Source organism: Antechinus flavipes, chromosome 4, assembly GCF_016432865.1.
Source record: "Antechinus flavipes isolate AdamAnt ecotype Samford, QLD, Australia chromosome 4, AdamAnt_v2, whole genome shotgun sequence".
NCBI classification, from domain to species: domain Eukaryota; kingdom Metazoa; phylum Chordata; class Mammalia; order Dasyuromorphia; family Dasyuridae; genus Antechinus; species Antechinus flavipes.
Genome location: NC_067401.1, coordinates 93,084,343 through 93,104,241, shown reverse-complemented (window position 1 = coordinate 93,104,241; position 19,899 = coordinate 93,084,343). Strand labels below are relative to the sequence as shown.

At 33.4% G+C, this 19,899-nt stretch overlaps 1 protein-coding gene across 1 annotated transcript in view; it reads left to right on the top strand.

Moving 5' to 3' along the window:
- The window catches only part of RYR2 (ryanodine receptor 2), a 522,738-nt gene that overhangs the window by 480,043 nt on the left and 22,796 nt on the right, over positions 1–19,899 (top strand). Inside the window, exons 96-101 of the mRNA XM_051996568.1 lie at positions 19–237; positions 5,122–5,252; positions 8,180–8,222; positions 11,579–11,712; positions 15,160–15,220; positions 19,046–19,192. Of these exons, the coding sequence (XP_051852528.1) occupies positions 19–237; positions 5,122–5,252; positions 8,180–8,222; positions 11,579–11,712; positions 15,160–15,220; positions 19,046–19,192 (735 nt within the window). The remainder of the gene's footprint in view (positions 1–18; positions 238–5,121; positions 5,253–8,179; positions 8,223–11,578; positions 11,713–15,159; positions 15,221–19,045; positions 19,193–19,899) is intronic.

Genomic DNA, 19,899 nt, shown 5'->3' with positions numbered 1-19,899 from the left:
CTAAATGGTTTTAATTAGGTCTCCACTTCTTCTGTGGTAGAAGGAAAGGAAATTCCTTCCCCAAGTGCAAGTGAAAATTCCAGAATAAGTAGTCTGGACAGCACATCACATCGACTCATTACAGTACACTATGTTCTAGAGGAGAGTAGTGGCTACATGGAGCCTACACTTCGGATCCTTGCTATTCTCCACACAGTTATCTCCTTCTTCTGCATCATTGGATACTACTGCTTGAAAGTAAGCATCAATGTATTTGTGGATATATATGTGCATGTTTATGTTTCTATATTCAAAAGCCCTTCAACTTGGAAAGTAAATTTTCAGTCCCCTAGAATATAAGTTAGAGTACTGGTAGGATAATTAAGAGCTTATATAAAATAGTGTATACAATTTATAGAGTAGCAAAATTACCTCTTGAGAGCAGCTTACTCTCCTATTATGATTTTTGCTTATAGTTTCTAATCCTGTTACAACATTCAATTAATTTGATTAAAATAGGAAGAATTAATTATTTTCCAACTAAAGAAAATAGGCAATTTAATGAAGTACTCCCTCAGGCATTCATGCCAACATTTGTTCTCAGACTTCTGATTTTAGCTTTTCTTCTTAGCACTCCATACAACAGTATCCTGAAATGCCTCCTATCTATATATGGGTTTTTGTATTTATATTTCTCCCTTTCTTTTTTCAATTTTTATATTATATCTACTACTACATGAACTTCCTCAGTTAGTCTCTCTACTACATTCAGAGTAACTTTTACTTGAATTAACTAAAAAAGACTATAATGTGTTATATCATCTATGACAATTATAGTATTCAGTAATAACATGGTAATATCATTATTACCTTGTTCACTCTAAAGTTGTATTTGATATGATTGGCATGTTACAAATGCAGATTGCAGACTAATTAGATATGGGGGATGAAGAAAGGAAAAGAATAAAAGCTATCTATAAGATTTTGAGCATAAGTGGCTAGGAAAGAATGGTGTAGCATCAGTAGAATATGGAGTCTTAGAGAAGAATGGATTTTAAGGATTAATAATGAATTAAACTTTAGAGACTGTTGGAATCCTTACAAACTGCTAACTAATTAGAGTTGATCTAATCTTACAAGAAGATGTTTTGGGCAGAACCTGAAACAAGGTACTAAGTAGAACTAATTAGTACAATGCTTGTGTTTGCACCTTTACTCATTGGAGTTCACAAGTATGCCAGCTTCACAAAGTAAACTTTGTACCTTTGTGAGTTCACACCTCCCTTGAAGCTCTTTGGGCCAGAGAGCACTATGGGAGAAAACCCATAATCCCCTTCTCCCATCATATGGCTTTCTGGCTGATTGGTCATGTCTGGGTACTGGACTTCTAGGCACTCTCTGGGTGCACCATTGGCTGCCATCATGCCCCAAGTGTTTTTTGCCTTGGGCCCTGGGGCTGGGCCCCTCATCCCGTTTCCCTGAATCTGTCTGCATTCTGAGGCCCAATGGAAGCCTCTGTTGCATTTTGGACATGGGGTTTGGGGTCTTGTTCTCCCACCTTGTTTTCCCATTCTATCTCTATACCAACATTGAGCTTTCAGATGTCCTACTTTTCCACACTGAAAGCATCTACGAGTCTCTCTGGAAGTCCCTTGCCAAGAGGGACTCTGTCTTCTCATGTTTGGATTTTGGGAAGTCTGCATCATAGCCTGGCTATAAAAGGCACCTGTGCCTACTGTGGCACAGCGTCTTATGAGCTCCTCTAAAGGAGCATCCTTGCGCAGTCCTAGTATAATTCTTCTGCAAACCTCATTAGCATTTTCCTTAGCAAGTTGCCTTATCAAAATGTCTGTTATTGCATTTTCTCCATTTGTTCTTATGATAGCTGTCTGCAAACGTCCCACAAAGTCAGCAAAGGGTTCATTTGGCCCTTGTGTTATTTTTGTGAAGGCATTATTTCCATCTTTCTGTCCAGGGAGAGAATTCCAAGCTTTTATTGCAGCCTTAGAAATTTGCTCATACACTGTTATGGGATAATAAATCTGTTCTGAACTCTCTGCATACTGACCTTCTCCAGTTAGTTGGTCAAAAGCAACTTGTACAATAGCTCCTGTTTGCCTATTGCGTTGGGCTTGAATCCTACATAATTCATGAAACTCTGAAAGCCACAATAAATTTTGTCCCGATTCAAGACATGTTTTAGCGATGGATTTCCAGTCATTCGGAGTTAAGATTTCATAAGACAAATTATCCAGTAACATCTTCACATAAGATGATGTAGTCCCATAAAGAGTGCAACCCTTTTTCAAATCTTTAATTTTTCCCAAATTAAAAGGAGTGTATTTTCTCTCTTTTTGACCTGAGGAGTTGGGCTCTTCAATCACAGGATATGCATTTATAAAATCAGATATATCTTCTCCTTCATTTTTTGCTTTAATTAATGCTTTTTCTAATCTTGTCAAATTCTGCTTTACAGGAGAAGCTGACTGTGTTTCTGTCTCTCTCCCTCCCCCTTGTTCCACCCATGAAGGGTTAATTGCGGGGGGAGGGTCATGAGATGTGGAATCACCTAATTCCTCCTGCTGTGAAGTATCATACTCAGAATTGTAATTAACTCCATTCTCATCTGATTCGTCCTCCTTTTTACCTAGTAAAGTTGGCACTTCTTCCTCCTGTACTTTCCTTTTCATCATTCTATCACTTAAATAACTTCTTATAGCCAATTGTATTACATTATATGTATTAATTATTGAGTTAGGCCCATTTTTATCATAGAATTGACAAAGATCCTCTCCAACCAATTTCCATTCATTTAGATCTAATTCCTTATCAAGAGAGAAACAAGGACATATGTCCTTTACAGTCTGTAAAAATTCAGTGATATGCTGTAAACTTATAATTAAACCTTGGCTTTCCATAATTTTGACAATGCTCTCTAAACATTTTCCTTGAACAGAAACAGGCTGTTTTCTAAATATCTGTCCCATCTTAGCTGAAATTCTACTTTAACTCTTCTAACAAAATTTCTTTGTTGCACTCACCCTAATTTCTGGGTTGAAGAGTCTTTTCCACTGGATCAGGATCGTAGCTTTTCCACTGGAATCAGGATCGTAGCTTTTCCGCTGAAATTCACTGAGGGGTCTGTCAGCCCCACGTTGAGGGCGCCAAAATGTTGTGAGCTTTTTCTTCTTAGCCTCTGTCTGTTTCTTTAATCCAAGAGGGAGGAATTGTGGGACATTTACAAACAGCTGTAATAAGAACCATCGGAGATAATGCTGCCACAGAAATAATGACTAGACATTTGGCTAAGGAAAATGCCAATGAGATTTGCAAAAGAATTCTATGGGGGCTAGACAAAGATGCTCCTTTAGAAGAGATCATAAGACGCTGTGCCACAGTGGGCACAAATGCTTATTATGCCCAAACTATGATGAACATGGAAAGACTATGGGTTTTCTCCCATAGTGCTCTCTGGCCCAAAGAGCTTCAAGGGAGGTGTGAACTCACAAAGGTACAAAGTTTACTTTGTGAAGCTGGCATACTTGTGAACTCCAATGAGTAAAGGTGCAAACACAAGCATTGTACTAATTAGTTCTACTTAGTACCTTGTTTCAGGTTCTGCCCAAAACATCTTCTTGTAAGATTAGATCAACTCTAATTAGTTAGCAGTTAGTAAGGATTCCAACAAGAGACATTGATTTTGATGTGCTAGTAAGAAATAAAGGATCAGCATATTAGATAAAAAGACAATTAGATATCAAGATTAACAGTTTTAACAGTTTTATCCACAACTAATAAAGGAATCAGTGGTATGCTCATCAAATTTGTAGATGGTAGAGAGGACTGACATAATATATGAGAGTCAAAATCCAAAAAGATCTTAATAGGTTAAAGGAATTATGTCAAACTCAAAAAGAAACCAGGGGCCATTAACTGTACATAAGGATTCATGTAGGCTCATATTTACTAGAAAAATCACATCCTGACAGTATCTATGTTTTATTGTATTTTTATTTATTTTGGTAATTATTTCCTAATTACATTTTAGTCTGGTGACAGCTATGGAATAGAGCACTAAGCTGAATCTAATAAGATAAAATTCAATAGGCATATATAAAGTTTTTTACTTGGATACAAAGAATATCAGCTTCACAATGATAATATCTAAGAGGCATAATTAGAAAGTAATTGTTCTGAAAACAATTCTAGGGGTTTTAGCAGACTCTAAGTTTAGTAAGAGTCAGCAGTAGAATTTCAAAATCAAAAGAGCTAATTAATGCAGTCTTTAGTTTCATTAAGGCCATATAATACCCTTGTCAGACTTCATTTGGTATACTATATTTGGGTCTGAGTACCATAATTAAAAAGGACATTAAAAAACTGCATGGTTCAGTTAAGAGATCAAATAGAATGGTAAATGGCCTTGAGTTTGTGTTCTATGTAGATAGAGTGAAAGAACTAAGGTGTTTAATATAGAGAAGAGAAGGCTTGGGAGAAGATTTGATAGCTGTCTTCAAGCATTTGAAGGACTGTCAATTAGAGAAGGTACCACATTTGTTATGTTTAGTCCTTGAAGACAGAATTATAAGCAATGGGTAGAAAGAGAAAAGGAGTCAATTTATTTGCCATCAGGCAAAGCTTCCTAACAATTATAGTTGTCTAAAAAAAGAATGGCTGCTTCAAGAAGTGACTTGTTCTACCTTCTTGAAAGGAGGACAGGTGGTTTCAGGCAGCAGCTAATACTTTGGTGGCCCACATATATACCCCTTCTTTGATTTGATCAGTTGGGATAAATGGAAGGGAATCAAATGATCAGGGGATATACTTACTGATTTCCCCACCTACATTACTATATAACCAGTTACATAAAACACCCTCATGGATAATCATCATTGTCATTTTTCATTATTATTTGAAAACATGACTGTCAGTGGTTCTATTTAGATAAGCATTTAGTTTCTTATGTATGTTAAAAATATGTACATATATACGTGTAGCAATCTATAATGTTTTATTATTATAATCTATTTTAACTTAATCTTTGGCTTCCTTTAAGTATATGAGAAATATTTTCCCATAGTGACTAGGCCAGTAAACATACAACTTAAACTAACTCTGAATGCATTTACTTTTCAACTGCAGGTTCCATTGGTTATTTTTAAGAGAGAAAAGGAAGTAGCACGGAAATTGGAATTTGATGGGCTTTATATTACAGAACAGCCTTCGGAAGATGATATCAAAGGCCAGTGGGATAGACTTGTTATCAATACTCAGTGAGTATAGATTTATGTTGGAAATATTTGTGCTACAAAACTTCAAAAAGTTAAAACAAAAACTTTTCTAGATAATCAGAAAGCCAATTGAGTTATATACTCAACAAAGAAAATCAAAACACGAAGTCCAGTCAGCTTCCTGACTTTTGCTCCCTTGTGTTTTGAAGAGTCTAATAAAATTGCCTTTTAATACCAGACTTAAAACTATATTATAAAACAGCAGTCATCCAAATCACTTGTTACTGGCTAAGAAATAGAGTGGTGAATCAGTGGAATAGATTAGATACACATGACAAAATGATCAAGGCCTATAATAATCTAGTATTTAAGAAAGCCCCAAATTCCAGCTTCTCGGATAAGAACTTACTATATTACAAAAATTGCTGAGAAAATTGGAAAATAATATTGCAGAAACATGACATAGACCTCCATTTCACACTCCATACCAAAATAAAATCAAAATGGGTACATGATTTGGGCATAAAAGGTGACACCATAAGCAAATTAGAAGAGTTAGGGATACTTTGCATATCAGATCTTTGCAGAAGGGAGAAATTTATGACCAAAGAAGAACTAGAGAACATTATGAAAAACAAAATGGCCAACTTTGATTATATTAAATTAAAAAAAGTTTTTACACAAACAAAACCAACAGAAACAAGACTAAAAGAGAAATACAAAGCTGGGAAAACATTTTATAGCCAGTGTTTCTGATAAAGGTCTCATTTCTAAAATATATAAAGAACTATATCAAATTTATAAGAATACAATTCATTCCCCAATTGATAAATGAAAAAAGGATATGAAGAGCCAATTTTCATAAAGATCTCATTTCTAAAACAGACAACCATCTATAGTCATATGAAAAAATGTTCTAAATCACTGTTGATTGAGAAATGCAAATTAAAACAGTTCTGAGGTACCATCTTATACCTTGCAGACTGCCTAAGATGACAGGAAAATAATGATAAATATTGGAGAGGATGTGAGAAAACTGGGCCACTAATGTATTATGCTGGTGGAGTTATGATATGATCTAAACATTCTGGAGAGCAATTTGGAACTATGTCCAAAGGACTATAAAACTGCATAACCTTTAACCCATAAGTTCCACTACTGGGTTTCTATCCCAAGGAAATCATATAGGAAGGAAAAGGACCCATATATGCAAAAATGTTTGTAGCAGCTCTTTTTGTAGTAGCAAAGAATTGGAAAGTGAGTAGATGCCCATCAACAGGAGAGTATCTGAATAAGTTGTGGTATATGAAGGTAATGGCATATTATTATTCTACAAAAAATAATGAACAAGCAGATTTTAGAAAGGCCTGGAAAGAATTACACAAAATGATACTGAGTGAAACAAGGAGAACCAGGAATACATTGTACACAATAACAAGAAAAATGTGCGATGATCAACTATGAAAGATTGGTTTTTCTCAGTGGTTCAGTAATCCAAAACAATCCCAATAGACTTTGGATAGAAAAAGAACTATGGAGATTGAATGTATATCAACACATGCTCTGTTCACTTCTTTTTTCTGGTTTGTTTTTTTTTTTTCCTCTCTCACTGTTTTTCGTTTTGGTTCTGACTTTTCTCCCAACATGATTCATAAAGCAATGGGTATTAAAAATAAATAAATTTTTAAAAATAATAATAAAATTGCCTTTTAGTTCATTTCCACAGAAGTGATAGAATTCATCATTACTCTTTGTGGCTAGGAATGCACTACTAGAGATACCTAACCTCTGGGAATTTCAGCCCAAAATATAAAGAAAAGAAAAAATAAGTATTCAAAGAAAACAATATTACTTTAAAGTCAAAATAGTGAATTTCATACATAACTGCATAGGCATATATAATCCTATGTCAAAATGCTGTCATTAAACAAATTAACCTAAGATGTATTGAACAGATTAATGATACATGGTCTTAAAGAAGAAAAAAATACTTTTTCTTTAATCCTGTGAAGTCATTTTCCAACTTTTAATGGCTCCTGAATATTTTCAGAATGTTAATTCAGAAAAGAAAATCGTACCTTTAAAGTACAAAAAATTGTCATACAATGTTTCTTTAAAAATCTGTATTATTTAATTAAAGTACTTGAACTAGATGGCATTTAGATCCTTTCTAGCTCTGTGTAAGAAACTGCAACCAAAAACAGGTTGAAATACTTACAACAAAAAAGCATCAAAGGCTGTATATGTACTGGTAAGTTTATAACTTAAAGAAAAAACTGCTTATTGATGAGAATTTTTCTCATAATTATCCTCTTTGTAGACATAAGTTTATGCTTTGTCTTTATTTTCATGTCTTCTTGTGTTACTTTCATTTCTAAATGAATCCCTTTGATTTCATACTCAACAGTTTTTTTTTTGCTCTTTTTTTGCCTTCTTTCCTTGTAACAGATTTTAAAATATAAATAGTAGATCTATCAACATATTGTATATATTGCTATACCTATATATAATTTATACATGTTTTTCTTCAGTATCTTAATAAGCACACATCTTGCAATATCAACCTTTTTGTTATTATGTTGACTTAGTCATGACTGATTCTTCCTGACCTCACTTGAGGTTTTGATGGAAAAGATGCTGAAGTGATTTCCTATTTCCTTCTAAAGTTCATTTTACAGATGAGGAATTGAAGCTGTGTTAAGTGGCTTATCCAGGGTCACACATCTAGTAAATGTCTGAGGCCAAATTTGAACTCAGTTCCTTCTGACTCCAAGGCTGGCACTCTATCTGCTTTACTACGTAACTGCCTTCTCAACCCAACCCTAATAAATTTTATTGAATTGAATTATTTCTAAAGAGAATATGTATTTAAAAATGTAGTTTTATATAAATTACCAGCTGTTTCCAACTTATATATGATTTTGTTTAAATGTTTGATATATAATATATGCATTTATTTCTTTTTATAGGTCATTTCCCAATAACTACTGGGACAAATTTGTAAAAAGAAAGGTAATGTTTCTTACAATGGTATATTTCTTCCCCACCATTGAAATACAGTACAGATTTTAATTTTTATATTCACTGGGTATTGAATCATTGTGTAAAATGAGAATCAGAATATTTTATGTGCCTGTTTACATTGTTTCAGAAAAAGAGATTGCAATGGAATTTGAATTTAAAGAATACTGAAGAACTACACTATCCAATTGCAAAATAGATGCCCAATAACTCTATACAGCACAATCACCTCTGACTCAGCTTAGTCTAAAGTCACATTGGTAAATGGTAAAATGCTTTTAAAGAAGTAGAAGAAATAAAAGAAAAAGAAAGAATGAGAGAAAGGAGGGAGAAAGGAAAGAGGAGAGAGAGAGAAAGAGAGACAGAGAGAGAGAGAGAGAGAGAGAGAGAGAGAGAGAGAGAGAGAGAGAGAGAGAGAGAGAGAGAGAAACAGAGAGAGAAGGAGAGAAGGAAAGAGAAAAATCCCCTGAAATAGCAAAGCAAATCAAAGTTCTCCCAGTGCGATTATCTTATTTAATAGTTGGCTAAAAGTATAGGTTATATCTCTTCTTTTCTACTATAGAAGTAAAACAGTAAAAAAGAAATTACAAAGATTGGATTTTAAAAATTCATCTCACTTTGGAAGATTGTTCTTCAGTAGGGTTTTCTTTTAGTGCTTTTTGAATTGCTATTTATTTTTCATGGTACATTCTTGAAGGGTTCTGATTACCCTTGTATTCTACATGGAATCTGAGAAAAATATTTTCAAGACAGGATGACTTGCTAGGCATAGTTGAAGAAAAAAAAAATTAGCCTTTCCCTCTTTTCAGATATTTATTTTATTCCTTGCCAGTGATATTTAGGAACTATCAATAGCATGGGCAGTACATGGTTCAGCGCCAAAGTTCTGGGTTCCCTCAACCAGGGACACCCTAAGGGAACTCTCATAACTTGCTTTATTTGACTAGTACTCAAGCTTTCCTTCTGAGAATACCAAAATATGTCTCCAATACAAATTTCTACAGAAAAGTCCTCGGTTCCAGTAAAAGATTTCAGGTCAAAAATATATCAAGTGAAATATTTTATTTTACCTTAGAATAAATATGAAACATAAAGACTTCACACAAGAGCTCATAAACAGTCAAATTAGCTCACCTTCTTATCAGGGAGCTAGAACTATCCCCCTGACCCAAAAATTCTCCAGATTTATTATACTCCTGGACTTAATGCTTCCCTTATAACTCTCCATATGTATATACCTCACTCCACAAGGGCCTCATGACTACTTCCTCTCCCCATCATAATGTGGTTCTTCATATTCCTATAGTGCTGACTCCTGTTAGGTCCAGAAACTTGCCAACTTGATTTCCAAATCTGACATTTTCTGGAATATCTATCTTCTCTAGTAGAGCAAGTCTAGGAAATTGGTATTTTCCAGGAATCTCTTAGTTATTCCTTTACAGCTGATCCATGCCTGCCAGCTTTCTATTCTTGAAATCCTAGAATTAACAAGGAATACTTACCATTGTTCTCGCAGTTATATTCTCTGCAACTACTTGGTTCCTCCTTTTCTAGGGTGGTATGTTTGTTTGCAATAGAAAGGAAATGCAGATATGGAGGCTTCCTTTCTAGGGAATGAGATTCTCTTTCCTGAATTTCTAAGCTATTACAGATGTGTGTTTAGCTCTTTTTTTTTTTTTTTTTAAAGTACAGTTCCAAATATTAATCATAACACTTTATCTAGGCTGGAACCAAATTTCAAAGATTTCATAATTGGGGATGTTTATTATCCATTTCAAGAAATAGAGAGGACTAACACTTTAACCTTTCTTTGATCCCTTTAAAAGTGATTATTTTAAAAATCTTCAGTTTTTTGAAACCTAATATACTACAAATTGAATCTTTTTTTGATTAACTTTTATTGATGGTGTAATTTTCCAAAAATATATTTATAAATGCCATTTTAATTGTTGCTTTTTTGTATTTATATTATAATATAACCCTATACCAACAAAATTAGCTTTTCCTTATCCACTAAACTTCAATTTCTATTTTTTCCTCTTCCTCATTAATCTTCTCTTATCTATTTCCTCACTTCTTGTATTGTCCTTTTCCCACTTTTTCTTTTGTTTCACCTCTCTCTATTTTCCTTACTATACCCTGCTCCTTCTCTTTATTTTAATTTCTTCTGCTCCTCCTCTTTCTCTTCTTTTTCCTCATATTTATTGTTAGTGTTATTTCAAGGGCTAAAATGGAAATGATAGTAGTTTAAGAGTGAATGAGTCCCCAGAACAGAGATGAACAGGATGTCCAAATTCTTGACTTTAGCCTTGTCAGAGTAGACTGTGACTACTCTTGTTATGCAACAGTTTTCTTTAACTGTCCTGACTCAGTTTCCCTGTCTCAGTTTCCTTAACTGTTCTGTCTCTGACCCAGTAAAACTAAGGATTATTCGCTCTCGGGTTATAAATTAGCAAGATAAAAGAGTAGCTCTCCTGACTCTTTTATGGATTTACAATATTCCTTTAGAATATTCCAAGACCAACCCATGATATCTTTACTTCTTTGTCTCTGGAATTTTTAGGTTTTATGGCTTCCCCTCCCTGATAAAAAAACTTTCCCTCCCTTTCTCTTCTTTGTCTCCAAAAAGGTATTTAAGAAGTTGGGGTTCTTCCATTCATTGCTGGAGAATGGCGGCTGGCAGCTGTATGCTGGACTCTGGATTCTTTGGGTCCTCCAGCCCTGGGACCAATATGGATTCCTTGGTCCCAGTATACTTATCTCTGTCTGACTGGATAATCTGAGACGAGAGTCCTGTCCAGTCAATCTTACTCTCCCATTAATAAAATATTAAAACTCTCTAATCTCTCTCCTGCCTCAGTTTCTCCGGCATTACAATTTGGAGGTTCCACCAAGACAATAGAAACTGAGACAGGGAAACTGAGTCAGGACAGTTAAAGAAAACTGTGGCGGCCTCAGTTTCTCCGGCATTACACTCTTTATCTAGATTAGAATCTGGGTTCTTCATTATCTAATGAAATAAATAAACAACAAGGACTGGTAATCTTCATTATGGCAGAAAGTAACTCCCTATGAGTGAAAAGAATAATGAATTAAACAGTTGCAATGGCTACAATGTATAGATTCTTGTGGGCTAGTGAAGCTAAAGTAGATAAGCCATATTTACCAAATAAGTATATTTTGAGAGGCTTTGATTATTTTTATTTGTTTATTATTAAGCAATGTGATTCCAAATAATGAATCAATATTAAATATAGGAAAGACAGAAACACCTTAATGTTAGAAAATGAAATTATTGAGGACTTGAAACTGGCAAAAATATCTTTCTTCCTTCTTCTTCCTTTCAGGTTATGGACAAGTATGGAGAGTTCTATGGCCGAGATAGAATCAGTGAATTGCTAGGCATGGATAAGGCTGCTCTAGATTTCAGTGATGCGCGAGAAAAGAAAAAGCCAAAGAAAGACAGCTCCTTATCAGCTGTGTGAGTATTTCCTCCTGCCTTAAAATCAAGCATTTAAAAATTCAATCCTCAGCTTTCCAAATCATAGATGTTTTTCTTACACTACTAGAAGAGAAGAGAAAATACGAATAAATATAGATAAATTTAGATTTATTATGTTTCTGTGATGTTTCACTTGAGATGTTTGATCTTTTCCTATTAATTTAATTTCATTTCCTAAACCTAAAGAACAATATTACTATGTTAAATATTAATCGCCAGATGTAAGTTACTTATATTATCAAGCATACATTTTGTCAATAATAAAGTCAAGCATACCATTAATGAAGAAACTAGAATATCTATTTTATTATTATCAGTGTAAATTCATGCAAATGTCAATAATTTATCTTTAGCAAGGATCTTTTTGTCTGAGGAATAAAATTAGTATACTAAAGAAACTGTAAGTGATGCTTATTACTGGGCTAAGAAGAAAGTGCTTTTTCATAATATTCTTTTACAAAAATATTCAGAAACATATTCAAATTTCTCTGAGTTCTGGATTGAAAGTGATTGTGATTTATACATTTCTATGAAAGGAAGATGATTAGTAGTCCAAGATGAAGAATATGGTCTACTCTTACTAATATGATGCATATTCCATTCTTGATATGACTTTCATCTTCCTCTTTGAAGATATACTGTATAAACTAGATTTTTAAATCCCTTTTATTGATCAAAGTAACTACAAAATTTAAAAATCACCTGAGATTTAAGTTTTATCAACCAATACATATTAAGCCAACTTTTTGAAAGGCTCCCAATAAGATATCTATCTGTTCAAGTCTGATTTTATTTGTGGAAGAATAATTTTTTTTCACTTTTTTGAAGAATAATTAAAAACTCACTATCTAATTAGAGATTGATAGCTGCCTCATGATAAATTATGGAAGCATGAAAAGCAAAGTAACCATGTTTAAAAGAGAAAATTAAGATCAAAGATTTTATTTCCTGGTCTTTTTTCTTCTCTTTGAAGCACACTTTTTAAAATAGTTTTCTCATCTTCAACATTATTCTGTTTTCCCAATTTTTATAAATTTTTTGAGGGGGAGACTGGAGGTGTTTGAACTGTGACTTCATCAGTTTGGAGAATGGCTGGTGTGGAAATGCTTTTTTTTTTTTTTATCTTTATAAGATCCATGCCTAAGTAACACTTCAAAATCTTTATAAAATTTAAACATGTTCTACAGTAAAGATAATTGTTTTAGTGATAGTATACACAATAAATTTAGAGATCATGTGAGATAAGAGAAAAAACTAGACATATCAAAAAGAACGCCACCTTTCAAGAATATGTAGGTGTCTGTAGTGCTATTCTGCCTGGATATGTGCAATCATATTGGTGAGGCAAAAAAATCACTAGCTCCCCTTATAATGCCAGAGGAACTGAGGCAGGAGAGAGATTAGAGAGTTTTTAATATTTTATTAATGGGAGAGTATAATTGACTGCACAGGACTCCCATCTCAAATTATTCAGTCAGACAGAGATAGAGATATAGTGGAACTAAGGAATCCATGTTGGTCCCAGGGCTGAAGGAGACTGTAATCTCAAAGAATCCAGTATCCAGCCTCCAGCGATGAATGGGAGAACCCCAACTTCTTAAATACCTTTTCTCTAAACAAAGGAAGGGGTAAGAAGCTCCAAAAACTTCTGTCAGGATAGGGGAGGCCATAAATCCTAAAAACCCAGAGACGGGATGTCTGAATCCACAAAAATAAGGATATCAGTGAGGTAGCTTGGAATATTTTAAAGGGATATTGTAAATTCTTGAGGACAAAAAAAGAGTCAAGAGGTCTACTCTCTTGTTTATCTTGCTAACAATTTATAACCTTAGAGTCCTCAGTCTTAATGGGGGGGGGGGGAGATAGTTTACAACTTAGGGGATTGAGACAGAATAGTTAAGGAAACTGACACAAGGGAAACTAGTGCAGGGAAACTGAGTCAGTATAAAGAGAACTGTGGCACAACACCTTCCCTTCTCCCTGTCCTTTTCCCTTTTTGCCTTTAAATTTCCTCCTTATCATAACTATAGCTATATGTAACCTATATCTTTTCATACTCTGTTGTAAATCAGTGCTCTATCCACTGTGCCAACTACCTTCCTTAATTTTCCTAAAGAAAAGATTATTAAAAGTTTATAAAAATCAGTCTTCATTTTTACCTGTTTAGGAATCATCAATGACATTAGATAATAACCTTATGAAATTTTGTTTAGCTGTTTCATGGTATTAGAAAAATATCAGCTGCATTTAGTTTGGTATTTATTATCTCTGTGAGTAAAATATGTCCTTAAGTAGTTTGATATGTTGTGTGAGGGAAGCTTCAGTGCTTGTGACAACCGCAAAAAGATGGGACTTGCTAAAAAGCTCTGATTTTGATGAAGCAGAGAATATAGAGTTAAAGACAAATTCATTATTAACTCTATGCTAGAGTAAAAGAAGCCTTCTGTTAAAATAGGGAAAAAACTTCAAAAATCCATTAGCAACTGCTAATGGGAATTAAGAAGTTAATTTCTGTTTTAAGTATAAATGGTTATATAAAAAATGGAGAATAAAAAAAGAATTTTTAAAAAAGGAAAAAGAAACTTCAGAGCATAGTCAACGCTTATGAGATTTATGCATTAAACACCTACATTAGAGGCACTTATGATACAGAAAATAAAATAATCCTTAATCATACATTAGCATATGCAGAGGTGGTACAAAGAGAATAATTGCATAAGAAGTATGCCTAAGAAAAGGGAAGGCAATGGAAGTATGCATAAGAAAAGGGAAGTCACTGGCAGTTCAAGGAAATCAGAAAAGGCTTCATGGAGAAGATGTTGCTTGAACTACAATTTGAAAAGAGGGCAGGGTTTATATGGCAGAAGTGAGGTATGGCAGAAATGAGGAAGAAGAGCATCCCAGGCCTTCCAAGCCTGGGAGACAACCAGTACAAAGGCATGAAGATGGGAGAATTTTCAAAATTTTGATGATAGTCAATAGACACATATTTATATGTGCATATATACATATGTATGGGCATATGTTAGTTTTCAGGAATGCAAATTAGAAGAAATTTGTATATTTGCCTAAGATAAAATTAATCTGTCCTTTTAAAAGTGAAAAGTCTATTGGGGATAGAATCAGAGTTTATATTCTTTAATAGCAAGAGACAGTACTTCAAGTCTGTTTTACACTCTAGAAGTTGTTGGAATGGATTACCAAAAGTTATTGTAAAGTCTTCTCTTGACACATTTAAAAATAGGATTGGTATATATCCACTGGAATATTTTATCATTCATAATAGCAAAATGAATTCTGTAGGATTATTATAAATCCATGTGTTTGAGATATAGATATATAGATAGATGTAGTTGTGTGTGTTTCACATATAAAATACATATACACATACTTATATGCTCACAAATAATTTTTTTATCATTTCAGACTAAATTCAATTGATGTGAAGTATCAGATGTGGAAACTAGGTGTTGTTTTCACTGACAATGTAAGCTTATTTTAATAAATCTACTACAAAATAAGATATTCTTTCAATTTAACAATGTCTTATCATTTATAATATGCAAAACATTTATAAGATGTGTGTGTGTTTTAAAAATTTCCCATCATCAGTTTACTTAATGAAGTTAATTTCTAAGAAAATTATGACTTAGTTCTTCTCTACTTATTCAGATTGTTTTCAAATGCTAAAAGAAAAAAGGTGATTGTTTACATATGAAAAGAAATCATGATACAAATTAATTTACATTTGAAATGTATGAATACCTTTAAGAAAACATACTTCTGACTTACTGGCAGATGCCAAATGTCTAGAGAAAATAAAAAGAAATATTTGAAGAAATATTCATTCTGACTAAATCACATTTGTTGAAAGGAGAAGAGTATGAAATTATTTTTCAGATCTCCTTAACATAGCCTTCTTTTACTAAGAAACATTTTTAGAATAAGCATAGTGTCTTGGAAGATATCAAAGTAGCATTAAAAAATAATGAACCCATTGGAATATACCTGCTTTAAGACAAACTATTTTCTCACCCATTCTACAAAATGTGTTTATGGACTTTATTTGGGTATTTTTTCCATTTTGTTTTCTTTAAACAATTTACATTATCTATGTTATCTGCTTCTTGTCCTGGTTTTGTCAAAAAAAAAAAACGTTATGAAAATACTTCCTGGACCTACTTCAAAGTCATGTCTCTTAATATCTTAATATCTCTTAGATCCTAGGATACTTTACATCAATAGTAGGAGGCCTTTATTTTAGTGCCTGCTCTGTGCCAAGTCCTGGAAGTGCAAATATAAGATTGAGTCCTTGCATCATACTTACAGTCCTCCATGTTGTATTCCTCCACTGTATCAGGGCTAGACTTTTTCCTCTTATTCAGATCCTTAAGGGACCCAGTCTCTAGTGACATGTAATATGAGCTTGAATCCTGGCTTTGCTTTTTCCACCTATGTTATCTGTAGCAAGTCCAGCTCCTCTGAGACTCATTTTCCTCATTTTAAAGTAAGAGTTAGAAGAGATGACTCATAAAGCCTCTCTCCAATAATTATGTACATTAGCCTTAGCAGACAGTCTCTTTTAATTGTTACTGTGTGATCATGGGCAAATAATTTCATCTCTCCAAGATATTATCTAAAATATAGAGATTACAGGGACAGCAGGTAACTCTGGACAGTACTAGGGTCGGAGACTGGCTGTGTGACCCTTGGCAAGTCACTGAACCTTTTCTACATCGGTTTTTTCATCTGTACAGTGGGAATGATAATAGCACCAATCTCCCAGGATATTGTGTGAATCAAATGAGACAATAAACATAAAGTGTACAATGCCTAGCACATACTAAGTGCTATATAAAAATTATCATCAACATCATTATTATGAAATAACTGATAAATGCTGAAGTGAACATTTGATTCCATGCTATCTTAATAGTTGTTCAATGTTCTTTCCATGATAATTTTCAAGTTCCCTAGATTCAAATTCTACCCCTGTATCTTACCCACTATCTCACCAATGTAAAGTCACTTCACCTTGTCAAAGTTCAGTTTCCTAATCTGTAAAATGGGGATAATAATTCCTGTCTCATTTGATTGTTGTATCAATCAAAGGATGAGAAGCATATATTTTACAGTACTCCTTAAAGTATTACATATACATCAACTATTAAAATTAAATTCCCCTTCTTGTCCATCTTTCTATATCAAAATATCTCTGTAGCCACATTATCCTTACCAATTCCATTTTTAATTAACTCATATTTAATCCCCAAACCTCTCCTTCTTAACATTTCTCTCTTTCTATATAGTTGACTATACTGTTAATTATTATTTCCTATCAATCCTATCTTAAAAATCCTCTTAAATTCATTCCCTTTTTCACACTTCTACTTCAACCAACTTCACTCAGCTATTCATTTTTCTTTTCTTTTCAGACTATTGTCACGACTTCCTAATTCATATTTCTACCTACAAGTTCTGTCCTATAATTCATACTTCCAACTTTCTTCTCCTTCCTCCTTCTTCCTCCTTCTTTCTTTGAAATGACTTTAATCATGTATCCCTCTGCTCAAAAACTTGCATTGCTTTCTCAGTGAATAAGTAAACTATATATTCCTTATCCTGGAATTCAAGGCCCACTATAATCTGACTCCTATCTATTTTCCCTAACTCATTTATACACATTATTCTTCATATACTTAGCATATTCCAGTCAAAACAGATGTCTCTCAAATCTGAAGGAATTATGAAAAATGCTATCTATCTCAAGAGAAATAAATGATGGTGTCTGAATGCAGATCAAATGATACTATTAAACTTTTTTATCATTTTTTTTTTATTTTTCTTCTCTGTGTTTTCTTTCACAGCATGACAAATGTAGAAATATGTTTTACATGATAGTACATATATAACTTATATCACATATCAAATTGCTTGCCTTCTCAAGGAGGGGAGAAGGAAACAAGAAAGAATTTGGAACTCAAAATTTAAAAAACTAAATGTTAAAAATTGCTTTTATATGTAACTGTGGAAATTTTTTTTAAAAAGAAGATACAATAGACATCTCTTCCCCATTTTCATTTTTCCCTTTCCTCCCCCTGAGCTTTTGTTCACTCTGAAACCTAAGCCTGAAATTTACTTCTCCTTTCTTGATATTCCTTCTTTCAGTGCCCAATTCAACTCCCACATTCTCCATGAATCTTTCTCTGATCCCCTTTATTCTAATCCACCACCTTAAATTGATCTTAATTTTTAAAAATGTTTTATTATTCACTCATTATACTCTATTCAGATCCTATAATTTATAAAAATGTCTTTCACATTAATTTCATCCCAATATATATATTTATTCGACAACATTATTCAGGTATATAGTAGATGCTTAATAGATGTTCAAATAAAATTGCAACCTCTATTACCTTATCAGTTTCTTAACCCCTCAGAACTTCATGTCTGTCCCCAACAATCTACCACTCAGCCTTTCAATATCACCAGTTAAGTCCAACAACTTTTTTTATTAGTCTTTATTCTCTTTGACCTTTCTCCATCATATTGACACTGAATTTATATTAGTAGTTGTTTACAGATGTTTTTGCTAAATGGAAATTCTTTCTTCCCTTACTTTCCATACCTGTACAATATCCTCATTTTTCTCCTATTTGTCCTCTCCAAAAATTAGTTGCTCCCTTCCCTTCTTTGGCCTATACCTAAATGTGCATCTAGTCCATGGAATCATTTTCATTCTGCTCTTCTTGCTCTGCTATCCTTTTTCCTACAAAATTTCGTTTATTCCATTAGCTTCAACTTTTTCATAGAAGTATTCTATGTTTCTAACAGTTTCTGTTTCAATCTTTCTTCTGCCAGCCTAATTCAAACTTTGATCATTACCCCTATAGCACTGACTCTTAGATTGTCATCTGAAGGCTGGTTTATTTGCTTCCAATATAGGGAGGAGCATGTGAAAAAAACAAAACAAAAACTAAACTAAAACCTCAAGCATTTTCTGCTAATCCTTTGGATTTATTGTAGAGTAGCAAGTAAGTAACACTTTCTGACCACCTGTGTGCTTTCACTGTAATAAATTCTGAAAAGGACATGAGAATTAACAATTAGTTCCTCCATTCTGAAAACGATTTTTTGATGAGCTGAAAGGGTCAATCTAAAAGAAGCTATAAAGAACAAGTTAACATGACTATATAGCATATTTACTCATATTCTGAAAGAATAATCAAATAAATAAAATTTTTGGATTTAGATGGTATCAAATTAATGATAAAGTAATAATTTTCTTTTCTGTGTTTCTTCTCACTAGTCATTTCTCTATTTAGCCTGGTATATGACAATGTCTGTCCTTGGACATTACAATAATTTCTTTTTTGCTGCACATCTTCTTGACATTGCTATGGGATTCAAGACATTACGTACCATCTTGTCTTCAGTGACACACAATGGCAAACAGGTAAAGTCTTTCCACTTCTTTTACCACAATAGCTTAAAACAAACAAACAAACAAAACAAAAACAAAACAGTGACTTCTTGATTCAAATAGATGATTTTTGCACTTTGCAAAATGGCTAGCTTGGGATTTGTTCTGATATTTTTCCCAACACAAAAGTTTCAAAGTGACCATTATATCTATGATAAGAATCCTTATGCCAAGTTGAATCTTGAGTATAACTAAAAGAGACCTTAAAAATAATTTCATACAACACATTCACTTTTTAGGTAAAGAAAGCATGGACTAGAAATATCAGGTAGTGTGAATAAGATTCATGCTTCTTATTGTGGTAGAGCCAGGATGAGAACCCCTACCTCCTGACTTCTCAGTCTGTGCTTTTTCTGTTGTTTCACATCTACTTAGCAGACAAAGGAAGAAAACCTGAAGAAGCTCAGCAGTTTTTTAATAGTTAGTGGGTCAGAGATATATTCTAATGAGATGCTCAATCAGTCCAATTTCCATGATAGCTTAAATTGTTGGTGAACTTCTCCCTAGCATTTGATTTTGGATAAATTTTATTATTCACCAATTTAATTTCACAAATAGAATTGAAAGATCAATGAGGGCAATGCGACTTGTTTTGCCAAGAAATATCCCATCTATTTCCACACTGTGATTTGGGATACCTACATGCAGGTGTATATAAATTATATATGTATAAAATAATC